This window comes from Bos mutus, chromosome 8 (assembly GCF_027580195.1).
Source record: "Bos mutus isolate GX-2022 chromosome 8, NWIPB_WYAK_1.1, whole genome shotgun sequence".
Lineage (NCBI taxonomy): Eukaryota > Metazoa > Chordata > Mammalia > Artiodactyla > Bovidae > Bos > Bos mutus.
Window position 1 is genome coordinate 21,697,997 of NC_091624.1, and position 16,309 is coordinate 21,714,305.

General features: G+C 40.6%; 1 protein-coding gene across 1 annotated transcript; it reads left to right on the forward strand.

Moving 5' to 3' along the window:
* The first annotated feature begins 1,007 nt into the window (after positions 1–1,007).
* Positions 1,008–15,873, forward strand: LOC102268176 (bile acid-CoA:amino acid N-acyltransferase). Its single transcript, XM_070374919.1, is given in 5 exon segments — positions 1,008–1,017; positions 1,440–1,642; positions 11,080–11,110; positions 11,113–11,585; positions 11,588–15,873. Coding segments are annotated over 5 exon segments (813 nt in total). The 3' UTR covers positions 11,684–15,873.
* Positions 15,874–16,309: the final 436 nt, after the last annotated feature.

Consider the following 16,309-nt stretch of genomic DNA (forward strand, 5'->3'; position numbering starts at 1 on the left):
GGTGTGTGTAAGGTAGCTTTGATCTGGAATCAGGATGTATTTCCTCTATTATTTTTTTTTTCTAATAGTCACCTTCTAGAACTGAGACAAGGAGACCCTAAGTGTTAGAGGTAGTTTCTGACAACATGGAGTTTTAGGTGGCACAGAAGGGAAAAAAGCTTTCCTTTGCAAATTCACCATGATCCATGCACTTCTTTTGGGTAAATTTGAAATTTTTTATACTCAGTATTTAGCATAACTTTATTGTGTATAGGGATCAAGAAGTAAGTGACACAAACTTCCTTGCCTCTAATATTCAGTTAAGAATCTGAATATTTGTGCAGGGCTTTCACCTTGGGATTATGTGCTGGTTTAGGTTGTGCTAAGAGGTATAAACCCTCTTAGACTTGTGTGTGCTGGGTCTCCTGATTTGGGTGCTTATTTTGTTGGGGTACAAAAAAGGGTTGTGTTGTGTAGGGCCAAAAGAGTCAAGTCTCAAAGAAGTTCTCAACAACATTTTTCCAGAATAAGATGCTCAGCATTCTTAAGTACTGTCAATTAGAAGATGCAAAAACATTCCTATTCACGTATTCAAATAGTATTTTTAAACCAAGATATATTCAATATCACTTTATTTCTTCTTTTCTCTAGGTGAGAAAATATAGCAATATTTTGTTTTGAAAATTCCCAATACTCCTTTAAACCAAGTCCCTCTTCTCAGATATGGATAGGGTCAGGCTTTCTTAGCTAAAATCACTTATGCCATAATAGAATATCCCCAATAAGGGCATAATAAAGTATTTTCAATATGTGGGCTCTACTGTATTTTGGAAGCAAGCTGCCTACACAGTAAGTATAGAATGATACCCTGACCATCCCCATTTTGGTGTAAAATGTCATCACTGTATAGTCAGATGAGTATAACAGAGCAATGTTAGGTCAGGATTTTAGATAAGATAATCATTTCAATACATTTTTTTCTTTTTAAAGCCATATGCTTCTTTGAGAACCCAATTAAATCTGTGGGCATGCTCATCCGTAAAATGTACATATAAACATACATAGTCTTGCCCATAATTTCAGGACCTTCACTGATTTCCTGATGCCTATTTGTGTATCTCTTTATAGGTTAAGAAGCCATGGCCTAATTTCTATGGCTTTCTTTACTCCAACACTATAGAAATGACTCATTATGAGTCCTCAGGGCCCTGATTCTAGAGACTGAACATTGTCAATGAACATGGTTTCCAATGAAACTTCTGAATATTATGCTTCATTATATATTCAATCAGCTTTAATTCTGCCCCAGATACAAGGCTGAAAATGTGGAGATTCTATTGGAAATTTATACCTAACTCTAAAATTTGTGGTGCATTTCTCCTTTGTGTTATCAGTATTCTGTTTTTCTCACCTTCCCTTCATACTCAGTTCTGTGGGGTTTGTTTTTGTTTTCTTCCCAGAAGACGGTTATCTCCCAGGCGTAATTGATTGGTTTGGTGGTATTGGTGGATTGACTGAAATCCAGGCCAGTCTCCTGGCCAGTCATGGCTTTGGTGCCGTGGCCTTGGCCTATGATAACTATGAAGACCTGCCTTTCAGAGTGGAGAAAGTAGATTTGGAATATTTTGAGGAAGCTGTCAACTTTGTCCTGAGACATACTAAGGTAAATTCTGTCTTTTTAGTCAGTTTTGGTCCCTAGTTTTCAATAACCATGATATTCTATGACTTCTTTTAACTTCTAAGTGTGATTTACCCTCAGTGAACTTGAAATTCTATTCACATAATTTATTTTGCATCCTGTGTCTTCAGTTCAGAAATATGAAATACATAGTCTGTGTCCTTCATGGAATCAGAGGCATTGGCTTTGGATTCAGACATAAATGGCTTTCACTTCTGGCTCCATACCATCTGGTTGTGGGAATTTGGGCAAGTTGCCAAGTTTCTAATCCTCAGTTTCATCATCTGTTAAAAAATATTGTAATGGCACTACTTCACAAGGTTATTGTGAGAATTAAAGGGAATACTAAAAGCCAAGTCTTATTAGAGTAACTGACAACACTAAACACTCAATAAATCTGATGAATTATTATTATTATCACATTCTCTGATAATTATTAAATCACCATACTTAACCAGGTAGAAAATCTGTATTTATTTGAATAGAGGGTCTGAATTTTTAGTTACTTGACACATCTTAAACATAATGCTGTAGTACTTTCTAACCCACGTAACTTCTTAAAATTTTACAATGTGCTTTGCTGCTTGCTGTAAGAGAGTTGACTCATTTTAGCCCTTATTTATTGTTAATATCTTTTTCTTAATAAGAATTAATCTATGAATTAAGACTCTGTATTACATCCTTTTTCATATAAGGATCATCAAAATATGGTCAGAGTTGACATTGTAAGATGAACAACAATTGCTGACAATCTACTGATGTGTTGACTTTTTAAATAGGTATTTTTGATGAATATAATGGAATTGTTCTTGAATTATCAAATAGGCATTGTTATCATTGTGCTAGTCCTCTTGTTGGCTTAAATAAGAATTTAAGAGGTTATGCAATTCTGCTTCTCACTCTTTTAACTTGGGTCTGCTTGTAGGTACTGGTGACTTTTCTATCATTGTTTCCACCAATTTACATAGAGAGCTGTTGGGGTCCTTTAATGGACCAGGACCTGGCGGTCCAGAGGCAACGATAAGAAAGTGAAAGAGAGAGAGAGGCTGATACTTCCTAGTTTATGCAGAGAAACAATAAAGCCCTTGACACAGGACTTGCGTCTCTCACGAAGGCACGGGGAACCCTCTCGAGGTGGGGTGAAGGCACAGGGTGCCTTCTCAAGAGTCTTAGAAGCCCGAGCAGGAGAGTGAGCAGGATGGGTCTCTGCACTCCAAAGAATCAGCCGAGGAGAGAGAGAGAGAAAGAAAGAAAGAAAGACACCAGAACCCAAGCTCTGATGGAGCAAAGGTGCTTTAATGATTTCTCTGTGAGTATATAAAGGCTGTGGTACAAGAAGTTTCTTTCCACAATCAGAAAACCAAATGTACAGCAACTGTCACCAAGGGAACAAGGGATTAATAATGGTCACAAGGTCAGGAGACAATCCATATCTCAAGAAAGGGGATCAAGACTAAACAGTTTTGTCATAAAGAGAATGTTTATTAAAGGAGATTCAAGCCTGTCTCACACAATGACCTCAGTTCCTGGGAGCAACGTGCTGTTCCGCTTAAAAAGAAACAAAGGACTTGTGAGAAACAGCACGTAGGAATCCTCCCGTTAAACATTCCCTGATAGATAGCTAGTTAGTGACTAAGCCAGGCCTGGAAACCAGATTTCTTTCCTAAGCTCTAAGTACTTTTTATTAAACTTGCTTCACACTGTCTGTTCCTCAGAAGGCTAGACCTCAGATATTTCAATTCCTTGGAAGTCTTTTTTCTCCCTTTGTTGATTTGAAGTGTCTTCCAAAGGCCTCTAAATTCCCTGATCCAAAATTTGGTGGCAGAAGTTGTAATAAGAGTTAATGTTCTGTCAAAGGCCAGAAATAAATTTAAAAAAAGCCTGCATATATATCTGAGTCTTTTTGTTGTTGTTGCTCATCCATGATATACTGGCTTTACTTTATTTTCCATGGCCAAATCCATTCTGAATTCTCATCTCTCCTGCCATACCTGTGACTCAGTATATTTTATATTGACATAGAATTTCAGAACTTGAAAGGTTCTTTTAAACCAAATTAGGGGTGAGGGTGGAAGTTCAAGCTACTTCTCTAACTATGCAGGATAGAAAATGGAGAGTACATATGACTCACTCAATTTGTTTCATTTTTTCCTTTGCTGTAAGAACTTCTGACATTTCTGTCAACTAGATACAAGTGGTATATTCATTCATATTTTTCTAAATAATAAGAAAAAACCCAAACATTACTTAATAAAATTTTTTTTCTAAGAAAATCTAGGGAATCAATATGACTTTAGAAGAGATGTGACTCCCTGAATCTATCCTTGCATGGGGTCAGTGCTCAAGCAGAATGAAGGCTTTATTTTGCACTTTTTTTAAAAAAAAAAGATCTTTAACTCCTTCTTCCCTTTTTTTTTTTTTTTTTTTGCTCTCCCATACCAAGTTGGTAACTAGGAGTTGTATATTCTACCCTCATAAATAACTCATGGACACGTTTCCTTTTTATCACCACCAGTAATTTAAAAAGCTACCTTCTTTCTTACCTGTACCATTGCAGTAGGCTTGACTTTTCTGCCTCCATTTTTGCAAGTCAGAGTTATAAGACTAGGTTTTTCTAGAGCACAATTATTTTACTCATTTGCTTAACAGTCTCTCAATTTACTATAGGATAAAGGTCAGGATTCCTAGCATTTTTAATAAAGTTTTTCATAATCTGACTTATAAATATGTGTGTGTATGGTTAGTTGCTCAGTCATGTCTGACTCTTTGCAACCCTTGGACTGTAGCCCTCCAGACTTCTCTGACCATGGGGATTCTCCAGGCAATAATACTGGAGTGAGTTGCCATGTGCTTCTCCAGGGGATCTTCCCAACCCAGGGATCGAACCCACGTCTCTTACCTTGCAGGCAGATTCTTTACCACCTGAGCCACCAGAGAAGCCCAAGAATACTGGAGTGGGTAGCGTATTCCTTCTCCAGGGGATCTTCCCACCCCAGGAATCAACCTGGGGCCTCCTGCATTGCAAATGGATTCTTTACTACTTATGCCTTATCTTACGCTTCTCTTTAAAATTTCTCCTGATTCTTCTCTGTGTAAGGAAGAGAATCAAAGCTGTTTATTAGCATGTTCTTCCAAGCCATTTCCTGTCAAGTTGCTATTTTCCTTTTCAGCCTTATTTTACTACTTCCTGTTTTGTACTTTAAACTCAAGTAATAAAGAACTACTGTGGTCCCCTGAATGCACTGCTTCTGAGTTTTAGCAAGTGTTCTTCCCATGGTGAATCGACTAGGAATGCTTTGGCTGTGTTTTCAGAAAAGTCACTGAGGGTGGCTTAAGCAGCATCAACATAAGGCATTTTATTTTCTCATGTAACAGACCTGGAGATAGGTGTTTCCAGCTTTAGTTTGGAGACTCATAGGAGTTTCTGAACAAGGAGACTGGACTGACATTTCTGTAATTTCCTGGCTTTCTCCTCAAGATCACAAGATGGCTGTTGCATTTCAGGCATTAAATCAACATGCCAGCATTATAAGCAGGAAAAAATGGTCAGGAAACTTGGCTTTCTCCTCATGATTCTATTCTATTTTATGTCGGGGGAAAAAGCCAAGATCATAGGTAAAATTTACTGTCTTTCCAGGAGAGGCTTGAAAACGATGTAGCAAAGGTGAATGGATTCACATCCATCAGAATTTATCTTTTGAGACTAGATACATTGCTATGCCCTGAAAAAACAAGGCCATGTTAGCTTTAAAACTGGAGACTGGCCCCTGTCTAGGCAGCTAACAATGTCTACTATACTTAACATAGAATGCCATTTCTTCTTGTTTGCTCTAATTTTTTTTTTTTTTTACATAAATACTCAACTTATAGCCCATTTCTTCTGAGAATCTTTTTTTTCTTAATTTTTATTGGAGTATAGTTAATTTACAGTGTTGTGTTAGTTTCAGAAAATATAGTAAAGTGAATCAGTTATGCATATACATATATGCACTTTTTTTTTTTTTTCAGATTCTTTTCCCATTTAGGCCACTATGTAGTATTGAGTAGTATTCCCTATGCTATGCAACAGGTTCTTATTAGTTATTTATTTTACAAATAGTTATGTCTGATTCTGCCTTCTGGATTGGCAGGCTTGCCTATGTGCATTATTTTAGCATAGAATTTATGCTGCTGCTGCTGCTAAGTTGCTTCAGTCGTGTCCGACTCTGTGAGACCCCATAGATGGCAGCCCACCAGGCTCCCCCGTCCCTGGGATTCTCCAGGCAAGAACACTGGAGTGGGTTGCCATTTCCTTCTCCAATGCATGAAAGTGAAAAGTGAAAGTGAAGTCGATGAGTCTTGTCCAACCAGGCTCCTCTGTCCATGGGATTTTCCAGGCAAGAGTGCTGGAGTGGGGTGCCATTGCCTTCTCCAGTATGGATGTTAGAGTTGTACTATAAAGAAGGCCGAGTGCTGAAGAATTGATGCTTTTGAATTACAGTGTTGGAGAAGACTCTTGAGAGTCCCTTGGACAGCAGAGAGATCCAACCAGTCCATCCTAAAGGAAATCAGTCCTGAATATTCATTGGAAGGACTGATGCTGAAGCTGAAACTCCAATACTTTGGCCACCTGTGTGAAGAACTGACTCATTTGAAAAGACCCTGATGCTGAGAAGGATTGAAAGCGGGAGGAGAAGGTGACGACAGAGAATGAGATGGTTGGCGGCATCACCAACTCAATGGATGTGAGTTTGTGTAAACTCCAGGAGTTGGTGATGGACAGGGAAGCCTAGAGTGCTACAGCTCATGGGGTTGCAAAGAGTCGGACACAACTGAGTGACTGAACTGAACTTAATCACTCTAAGGCAAGTTTGGTGTTCCTGTCACAGGATCCAGCTGCTGGCTAGAATACCCTATGGGTCAGTGGTGGTCCTTGTGTTTTGGGGTGAGTACCCCAAGGGCATCTCCTTCCTTTTCAAAAAAGGTAAAAGGAAATCTGATCATTGGAATGCCCCAAGAAAGGTGAGTTCATCAAGCTCTCTTTTAAGGCCTTAGAAGCCATGTCCTCTGGTTTTTCCTCTTAAATTGGGCTGGGGTTGTTATTCTTGAATAAAACACAAAGAGATTTGGCCATAAGAGGGAAATTTGAAATCTAATTTCAGCATAACCAACTATTGCAAGAAAATGTCACAGATGGTGTTTAGTTTTGGGTTTGGGGAAACTCTGGACACTATAAAGTCTATCTGGATCTAGGTGTAGTCCCTGTTCTAATATCAGATGCCCTAAATATCAACCTGAGTTTGAACAAACTGCAATTTTCCTTTGAAATTTTGGTGGCTTTATATCCCTTTGAAGCTAATACTTTAGCAAGTGTATGCTGCCTTTCTCTGAGGAGGCTTGAGAAGAAGAGCAAAGAAGCAAATCATCCACACACTCTGTCATCCAGACCAGCCTTCAGGAATTGAGAAATAAGGACTCTCAGTGAAACCTGAGACATTAGTGTCCAGGTGAATTCTTTTTCTTTCCAAATAAAGGCAAAATTTAATGGCTGGCTTCATCAACTGGAGTACTAGAGAATGCACTGCATAAATCAATTATGGTAAAGAGTTTACTTCTAGTGACAGTGGATATTAGTAACATATAAGAGTTAGGAACAACAAGGCATCGAGGGATGTGTTGTTTATTACCTGGAGATTCTGGGTGAACATCCATCCTGGGTCCTAGGTTTTCTCACAGGTCAAGTAGAAATATTAGAAAGACTAGTACAAGGGATAATGAGGTCTTGAGACTTGCAGTCTTCCATTAAGGGCTTCTTTACTTAAAAGGTATTGATTAATGCCAGAAAGAGGTTTTGAGGGACCTATCTGAGTCATGATGGGAGGTGTGCTGTGAATTTTGCCAGGGTCAGTTACAGATTTTTGTCCATAGGAAAGTCACAGCTAATTCAATAGAACAAATAATCAGTGTTCTGAGAATCAGCTCTAGGACTCAGAGCTGAAGCAATGAAAAGATGTCAAAGGGTCATTTAATTTATGTGATTGGTTACTTTGATGACTACTGTCAAATGCTAGAATTATTTTCCCATTTCGGGATAAAGAAATTCTGGCATGATGCTTATCTAAGAAGTCTGGACCTAATAAATGGATAAGGGCAGAGGAGCTAAGGAGAAAAGGATATGTATCTCTCAAAGGGCCTAAACTAAAGGGAATAGGTTCAGAAACAGGAAGCTCTTTGGGGTTCACTAGAGATCCCAAATTTGAATTGTTTTAGTACTCCGAGGCAGGGGCTACTTTATAGTAGTGGTGCTGAGCACCGAGATTGTGGTTCTGGTGTTACTTAGAACAGGAAGAGACCCATCCTCAAGCTGAGGAAATGTTTCTCCCATTCTATTAAGAGGGAAGGTGGGAAAGAGACCCTGGAGTCCCCCCCCAAACCCTATTATTGAGAACTGGGAGAACATTAGAAAGACTGGCTAGAGGGCAGAAGGTGTTTAAAACTAGGAGGGTTTTGGTTTTCATTTAGGGACTATCATTTGCTGGAGTTTAAGAATTTCAGTGGTCTTTCATTTTTGTGACTCATTCAGAGTGTGAGAGAGAGAGAGTTTGCCAGATTAACTAAACTCTGGAGTGGAAAATTCTAGTTTCCCATTCCATATTGGTTCTTTTTACTAGAAAGGAAATGTTCTGGTTTAGTCTATTAATAAACATAAAGTTAAAAGCTATCTGGGTGGAATCAACCTTTAAAAGATCAGAATTTTCTTTTAAAATAATCTGAAGTTGATTGTAATAGTCATGAGCAGATTCATCAGGTTTTCATGTTAAAAGTCTGAATTTTGTTCCAATCAATAGGCTTTAAAAAAGTCACCTAGCAATTGCCCAAACTTGATCATATAAGTTAGTAGGTTGGTCTCTGTGTTGTAATCTTAGGTGTTGATGGAAATAATCAATAAACTACTTGTAATAGGAATAGAAAAGAGTTTTTTTGAGCCAAACTGAAGACTATAACCCAGGAGACAACCTCTCAGATTATTCTGAGAAACTGATTGAAAAATGGTTTTTAGCATAGCTACATATTTTGTCAGAACAAAGAACATACATCAAACATGACAGGGGTATATTCCTTCAAGTTTCCAAAATAGACAGATTTAGTATATATAGAGTGAGACAGTAAGACCTGGTGTCTGGGAAGGGAAACATCTTCCAGGGAGTGTTAATATGGATGTCCTAAGAAGAGAGTTTTTCCCCTTATCTTCAAAACAGACATTCTTTACCTTGATGGTTAAAGCAGATGTGCTGTATGTGTATAACAAGCTATTTTAATTCACACAAAGTTCAGGCTGCTGTGTATAAGCCAAAATTACTTCCCCACGCCTCAATGTTTGAAAATTGTCTCCATCAGAGGGAAATTTCAGGATTTTCCCATTTGGGGGTTTTCATCTAATCCTGGGCTTGTCCTTTACTGACAAGCATATGAAACTAGCAGGTGTAAGTTATAAAAACAAGATTGATAAGTTTGAATAACGATGTTAAATTTTTCACAAAATTTGTGAGGATCTTTGGTTATTTTGGGAAAATCTTTGACTATGGCTCACAGTTCAGCTTTAGTTCAGGAAATATAAATGAAGGCTCTGCATCCTCAGAAGGCTTAGTTTTAAAAGGACTAGCTTTGATAAAAGACTCCCTTCTTAGGAATTTCAAAAATTACCCATAATGGCCATTGATATTCTGAATTGCCTTTGGTTAGGTCAGTCCATTAGCATGAGGAAAAATAAAGATTTTAAACATAAAATTGACTAGAATCTCAGTGTGTGTGTGTGGGGGGGGGCGGGGTGCCCTCAAGATATATAGATAACTAGGATACAATTTCTCAGAGACTTTTTCTCTAGAATAAAAGAATAATTTTCCAACAGCTTCAACAATTTATATCTTAAACAGTTCAGTTTTAACAGCTTGCAGCTCAAACTGCCTGCAGGCCTAATACCCGCCAGTCCTGAGGGAACAGCTTGGTCCTGGAGGAGCCAGGCCGAAGGCTTCCCAGCTAGTTCCTATGAAACCGCACCCATTCCAAAGGTACAGGCTGATGGCTGAGTTTCAGTGAACTGACTCAGTTTGAGTGAAACAACCCCTGTACCTGAAGGAACTGGGCTGACAGCTTCTCAGCCAATTTCAGCTGAAGCAGTCTAATCTCAGAATAAGATTGAACTGCCAAGAGTATTTGCATACAGAACAAAGCTTTAACCAGAAAGAGTGAAACCTAAAAACAGATCCCTAATTCAACCTGAAGAGCTTTGGGTACAAAGAGGGGTCAACTGAAAAAAGAAAAACACAACCTGAAAGTTGAGAATTATGTTTTATTTGGTGGACAAACTGAGGACCTTTAAGCCGAGGGGGCAGCTTCTCAGATAGCTCTGAGGAACTGCTCTCTAGAGGTAAGGGAGAAGCCAGGATATGTAAGAGTTTTTCAACAAAAACCAGGTTTTTGCAAGCCAGGTTTTACTGATCAAAAGATTACTATTTATTAAAGAAAACCAGTCATCTCAAATTAATGAATTTGTACTTTTCTACATATAGGAAGATACAAGAATCTGGGTTCACTGAAATCATTCCTTTGATATACACATCAACCATCTAGGACCAGCATCCTGTTTGTTTCCATCCTGAGTTCCCTCAGGGTTCTCTGTCGGAGGAGGGGCTATAGTGGCTAATGGCTTAATGGCCACCACATCCTTTTTCTACTGATGTGGCAGACAGCATTCTTAGTCCACAGACTACAAAGGCTAGAATCAGGAGAAAGATGTACAGGGTCAGTGAGAAAAGGAATGAGCAATAAAGGGCTCAACTGTGGATACCTCACCTCTTTGCTCATTAGCCCGAGAGTCTTTGGGGGTTTCCTCTGGTCCTTGTGGTGGTGGATTAGTCACTAAGTCGTGTCCCTATGGACTGTAGCCTGCCAGGCTCCTCTGTCCATGGGATTTCCCAGATTGCCATTTCCTTCTCCAGGGGATCTTTCTGACCCAGAGACAGAACCTAGGTCTCTTGCATTGCAGGCAGATTCTTTACCACTGAGCCACCAGGGAAGCTCTCTGGTTCTTGTATGGGCCACCAAATGTTGACCTAAAACAAATAGAATGCCAGATGCTTTTCCAGCAAGGATGAGGTTATTCAGGATCAGCAGAAATTGCAAGTTGAGGTCTAGAACCATGGTGAACCACATGCAAGTCCCTGCACAGCAGGGGAAGGATTTCCTGGAGGGGAAAAGGAAGATGGGAGGGCTTACAGTGAGCAAAGAACCCAAGACTTTTCATTGACTGAGTCCTTGCTGGAAAGAAGAGGAGCCTTTCTACCTGTTGGGCTTTGCCACTGTTGCAGAAATGAGAGCTCCTTCCACTGGTCTCCAGGTTGTATTAATATTTACTTGAGGCTTCTGTATTAATTTTTTTACAGGTCCTTGGGCCAGGCATTGGGGTAGTCTCCATATGAAAGGAGCAGAGATTGGCCTCTCCATGGCTATTCACCTAAAAGAAGTCACAGCCACCGTGCTTATTAATGAGGCCAACTTTATTCTTGACATTCCACAGATATATCATGATCAGATAAATCAGCCCTTGCCATTCTCTCCTCCTCTACTATCCATCAGTGCCTTAGGGTTAGTAAGGTTATAGCACATATTTGAGGAAACTAGAGCTGAAGCCAGTGAGACTTCTTTTCTCTCCATTGAAAAGACCCAGGGACATTTTCTCTTCATTGTGGGAGAAGAAGATAAGAATGTCAGTAGGGAAAGCATATGCAGAGCAAGCACAGAACATCTGAGGAGACGTGGGAGGAACAACTACACTCTGCTGTCTTACTTTGGAGTGGGTCACCTGATACAGCCTCCCCCCCGGCCCCAACTCCCGTGCTGTGCCTCCAGGATCTCTAATCTCCACTTCTCCATGCACTGAGGAGGAGATTCCTTTTCCCACACACAGCTGGACATGAACATTCTTGGAAGGAAATCCAGAAGTTTCTCAGGAAACACCTTATTCCAGTTGTGACCCATCATCTCTGAGAAGAGCAAATATTCCTAGAAATAGAGAAGGAATAGGATGCTTTACCAGACCTTCACTTGATTTTCATGGAACAATAGAACCAGGTGCTGACAAATGGATTTCTTAAAACCCAAATTAATGTGCTTTTTAACACAACATTGTAAATCAACTATACTTAAATAAAATACATTTTAAAATATGCTTAGTTTTCTCATATTTGAAAATATGCTCACGGGACTTCACTGGTGGTCCAGTGACTAAGACTCCATGCTCCCAATGCAAGGTGCCGGCATTCATTCCCTGGTGAGGGAACTAGATCCCACATGCTGCAACTAAGAGTTAGCACGCTGCAAGTAGACAGAGCATACATGCCACAGCAAAGACTGAAGATCCTACATGCTGGAACGAAGCCCCAGAGCCGCCAAATAAATAAGTATTTTAAAAAAGAAAGAAAAAACTATGCTCATGGTTACTTCATTGGTTTGGAAAACTGCTGCTGCTGCTGCCAAGTCGCTTCAGTCGTGTCCAAGTCTGTGCGACCCCATAGACGGCAGCACACAAGGCTCCCCCGTCCCTGGGATTCTCCAGGCAAGAACACTGGAGTGGGTTGCCATTTCCTTCTCCAATGCATGAAAGTGAAAAGTGAAAGTGAAGTCGATGAGTCTTGTCCGACTCTTAGTGACCCCATGGACTGCGGCCCACCAGGCTCCTCCATCCATGGGATTTTCCAGGCAAGAGTGTTGGAGTGGGGTGCCATTGCCTTCTCCGTTTGGAAAACTAGACCTGAGTAAAAAATATATTAAGACAATATGGAAGCAGTTACAGAGGTAACATTGAATCAGCCTACAATCAATAATTCAACAAAAGCTAACTAAAGAAAATATTTTTATGTGTCTAAACATATACAGCATTTTTCAAGAGAAGCAATCTAAGATTCACAGAATTTCAGTTTAGGAAAGTAGTTTTGATAGTTATGATGGTGTAGGTTATGTGCTTCCAGATTGGGGGCCAGCAGAGAAGGGGGCAACAGAGGATGACATGATTGGATGGCATCACTGAATCAATGAACATGAGTTTAAGCAGATTCCAGGAGATAGTGAAGGACAGGGAAGCCTGGCATGCTGCAGTTCATGGGGTTGCAAAGAGCTGGACATGACTTAGTAACTGAACAACAATAAGACTCTTTCTAGCAAAGGACTAGATAGTAAATATTTTTGACTGTGTAGTCCATAAGGTCTCTGTCACTATTATTCAGTCCTACTGTTATAGCACAAAAGCAGCCTTAGGATGTAATGAATGATTGTATTCGTGTTCCAATTAAATTTTATTTATGAACACTGAAATTCAGATTTCATATAATTTTTACATGATGGATAATCAAGGTGAAGATGAATCGGTAGGAAAGTATTCTGAATCATTTTGTAGGTATGATGGGGAGCCAATATAGAATAATAGAAGTAACATGAGGCCACTTCAGTTTTATCTGCCTAACTTCTTTATTTTCTTTACTTTTGATACCTTCTGTTTAGAGTGAAAATATTCCATTCAGTATGAGTGGGGTTTTTAGCCTCCTTCCTCTGTCACTCATAGAAGTTTTCACATTTCTCGACCTGGCCAGTCAGAGTACTTCTCTAGGAATTTCCTGGTGGTCCTGTGGTTAAGACTCTATGCTTTTACTGCAGGAGATGCAGGTTTGATCCCTGGTGAGGAACTAAGATCTAACCCCAATTCTAACATTAAATAAGATCAAACATTTTTTTGTGGGTTCTTTTGGGGGATCAGGTATTATGTCAATTTTGTACTTGTTTCATAAAAAGAATTCAGAAGTTTTCCTTCTTTCCTATAGTAGTTTAATTAGGACAGAAATTATCTCTTTTTAAAAGCTAGTTGCTCTATCCGGGGTATTACATTTTTCCTAGTAATTTTTTTAATACATCCTGGATTTTTATTGATACTTAGTATATTGTATCTTGTCTATATTATGGTAGATATTTTCAGTCCAAACAACTTCTATATACATATGTGTGTGTGTGTGTGTGTGTGTGTGTGTGTATGTATATAAAGGGCTTCCCTGGTGGCTCAGTTGGTAAAGAGTCCACCTGCAATGCAGGAGACCTGGGTTCAATCCCTGGGTTGGGAAGTTCCTGAGGAAAAGAGAATGGCTCCCCACTCCAGGATTCTGGCCTGGAGAATTCCATAGACTGTATAGTCCATGTGGTCGAAGAGTCAGACATGACTGACTGACTTGCACTTTCATATGTATATACATATATGTATATACATACATGTATATACATATATTTTCATACTGTTTATGGGGTTCTCAAGGCACGAATATTGAAGTGGTTTGCCATTCCCTTCTCCAGTGGACCACATTCTGTCAGATCTCTCCACCATGACCTGCCCGTCTTGGGTTGCCCAACAGGCATGGCTTAGTTTCATTGAGTTAGACAAGGCTGTGGTCCTAGTGTGATTAGATTGACTAGTTTTCTGTGAGTATGGTTTCAGTGTGTTTGCCCTCTGATGCCCTCTTGCAACACCTACCGTCTTACTTGGGTTTCTCTTACTTTGGGTGTGGGGTATCTCTTCACGGCTGCTCCAGCAAAGCGCAGCCATTGCTCCTTACCTTGGACGAGGGGTATCTCCTCACCGCTGCCCTTCCTTACCTTCAATGTGGGATAGCTCCTCTAGGCCCTCCTGCGCCCGCGCAGCCACGGCTCCTTGGACATGGGGTTGCTCCTCCTGGCCGCCGCCCCTGGCCTCCGGTGTCAGGGCGTGGGGTAGCTCCTCTCGGCCGTTCCTGCGCTGTCACAGTCTGCTACTCTAGGCCGCTGCCCCTGACCTAGGACGTGGGGTAACTCCTCTTGGCCGCCGCCCTTCAGGTATTGGGTCCTCCTGGCTTCTGCCCCTGACCTCGGACGTGGGGTGGCTCCTCTCGGCCGTGCTTCGGCATGCCCGTCGCAGAAGAGAAGAGAAGCGTGCTCAAACCGGAATTGATGGGGGTGATGTTACGGGTTTCGCTTCTTCGAAGGAGATAGACGTGGTCCCTGGGTTTTAAGCGCTTGCCTTCTGATGCTGCCTTTAATGCTCAAAATTCTCCAAGCCAGGCTTCAGCAATATGTGAACCGTGAACTTCCTGATGTTCAAGCTGGTTTTAGAAAAGGCAGAGGAACCAGAGATCAAATTGCCAACATCCGCTGGATCATGGAAAAAGCAAGAGAGTTCCAGAAAAACATCTATTTCTGTTTTATTGACTATGCCAAAGCCTTTGACTGTGTGTGCCGCGAGCCGGCATATTGCATATTGAGTGCATATTGCATATTGAATATTGAGTGCAGCACTGTCACAGCATAATCTTTCAGGATCTGGAATAGCTCAACTGGAATTCTATCACTGCCAGGAGCCAGTGTGAGGAACTCCGCCCGTGGCAAAGGTCATGAGGAAGGAGGCTCGGCATATGCAAAGGCGGGATCGAGCCTCAGGAGTGCCCCTGGAAATTCTCAAGCATCTACCCCCCAAACCAGTCTGCCTACTTTCTGCTTTGTGCTCTTACCTACACCTCTGACTTTATGGGGGGCTGTCCCCCACTACCTCTCTCTGAAAAAAGAGTTAACTTACAGCTCCAGTTAATAATTCCTGGGTGTGACAGTGTTTCAACCTACAAACTCCTTTGGAAGTCCTCTAGCCTACCTGAATAGGTTTTTCTGGCCACATGTGATTGCTCAGAGCCTCCCAACTATGAGAGGCATGAGATGTTCTAAACTGTCTAAATACAGATTCCTTTGAGCAGTTGAAAGATTGATTAGAAATTGTATTGGTGAAGGGATTTTCACTTGTTGAGCCAGTTTGCTGCTAAGTCTCCATATCCCTTACTTGCTGTGTCCCTGGCAGTGTATTGATTAATATAATTGGTGTAAGTAGTAGCTTTAATGTTTGTAATCTTGGACCCTTGAGTTAATTCTTTTTCTTGTTATAGCCCACCACACCTTTGCCCTATAGGAATGCAACTTTATCTAATGCTTTTGGAGGGTGGTGCCTGACTTTAGAATAATCACCTTTAGAGAAAAATAAGTTTCTTAAAATGTTAACAGGCCTCCGGGCCAGAAGATGATGCAAATCACCTAAACTTTTGCATATGATAAGTTTGCAGGAAGAAAACCTGGCTTACTGCATGACTCTACCCCCTTCCCCCATTATCCTCTATGCACAATTTAAGGTATAAAAACTACTTTGGAAAATAAAGTACGGGCCTTGTTCACCAAAACTTGGTCTCCCCATGTCGTTCTTTCTCTTACCTTCTGGCTGAATCATTCAGCCTCTTTTCTCCACTGAATTTCCTCACTGAGCTATCCTTATTCTATTACTCTTTATATCCTTAATTAACGTTTAAATAAGCTGTTGTTTCCTGATCGCCGATGCTGTCCGGCTTCGAATTCCCTGGATCCACCGGGGTTGATCACAATCAACTGTGGAAAATTCTGAAAGAGATGGGAATACCAGACCACCTGATCTGCCTCTTGAGAAATCTGTATGCAGGTCAGGAAGCAACAGTTAGAACTGGACATGGGACAACAGACTAGTTCCAAATAGGAAAAGGAGTACGTCAAGGCTGTGTATTGTCACCCTGTTTATTTAACTTATATGCA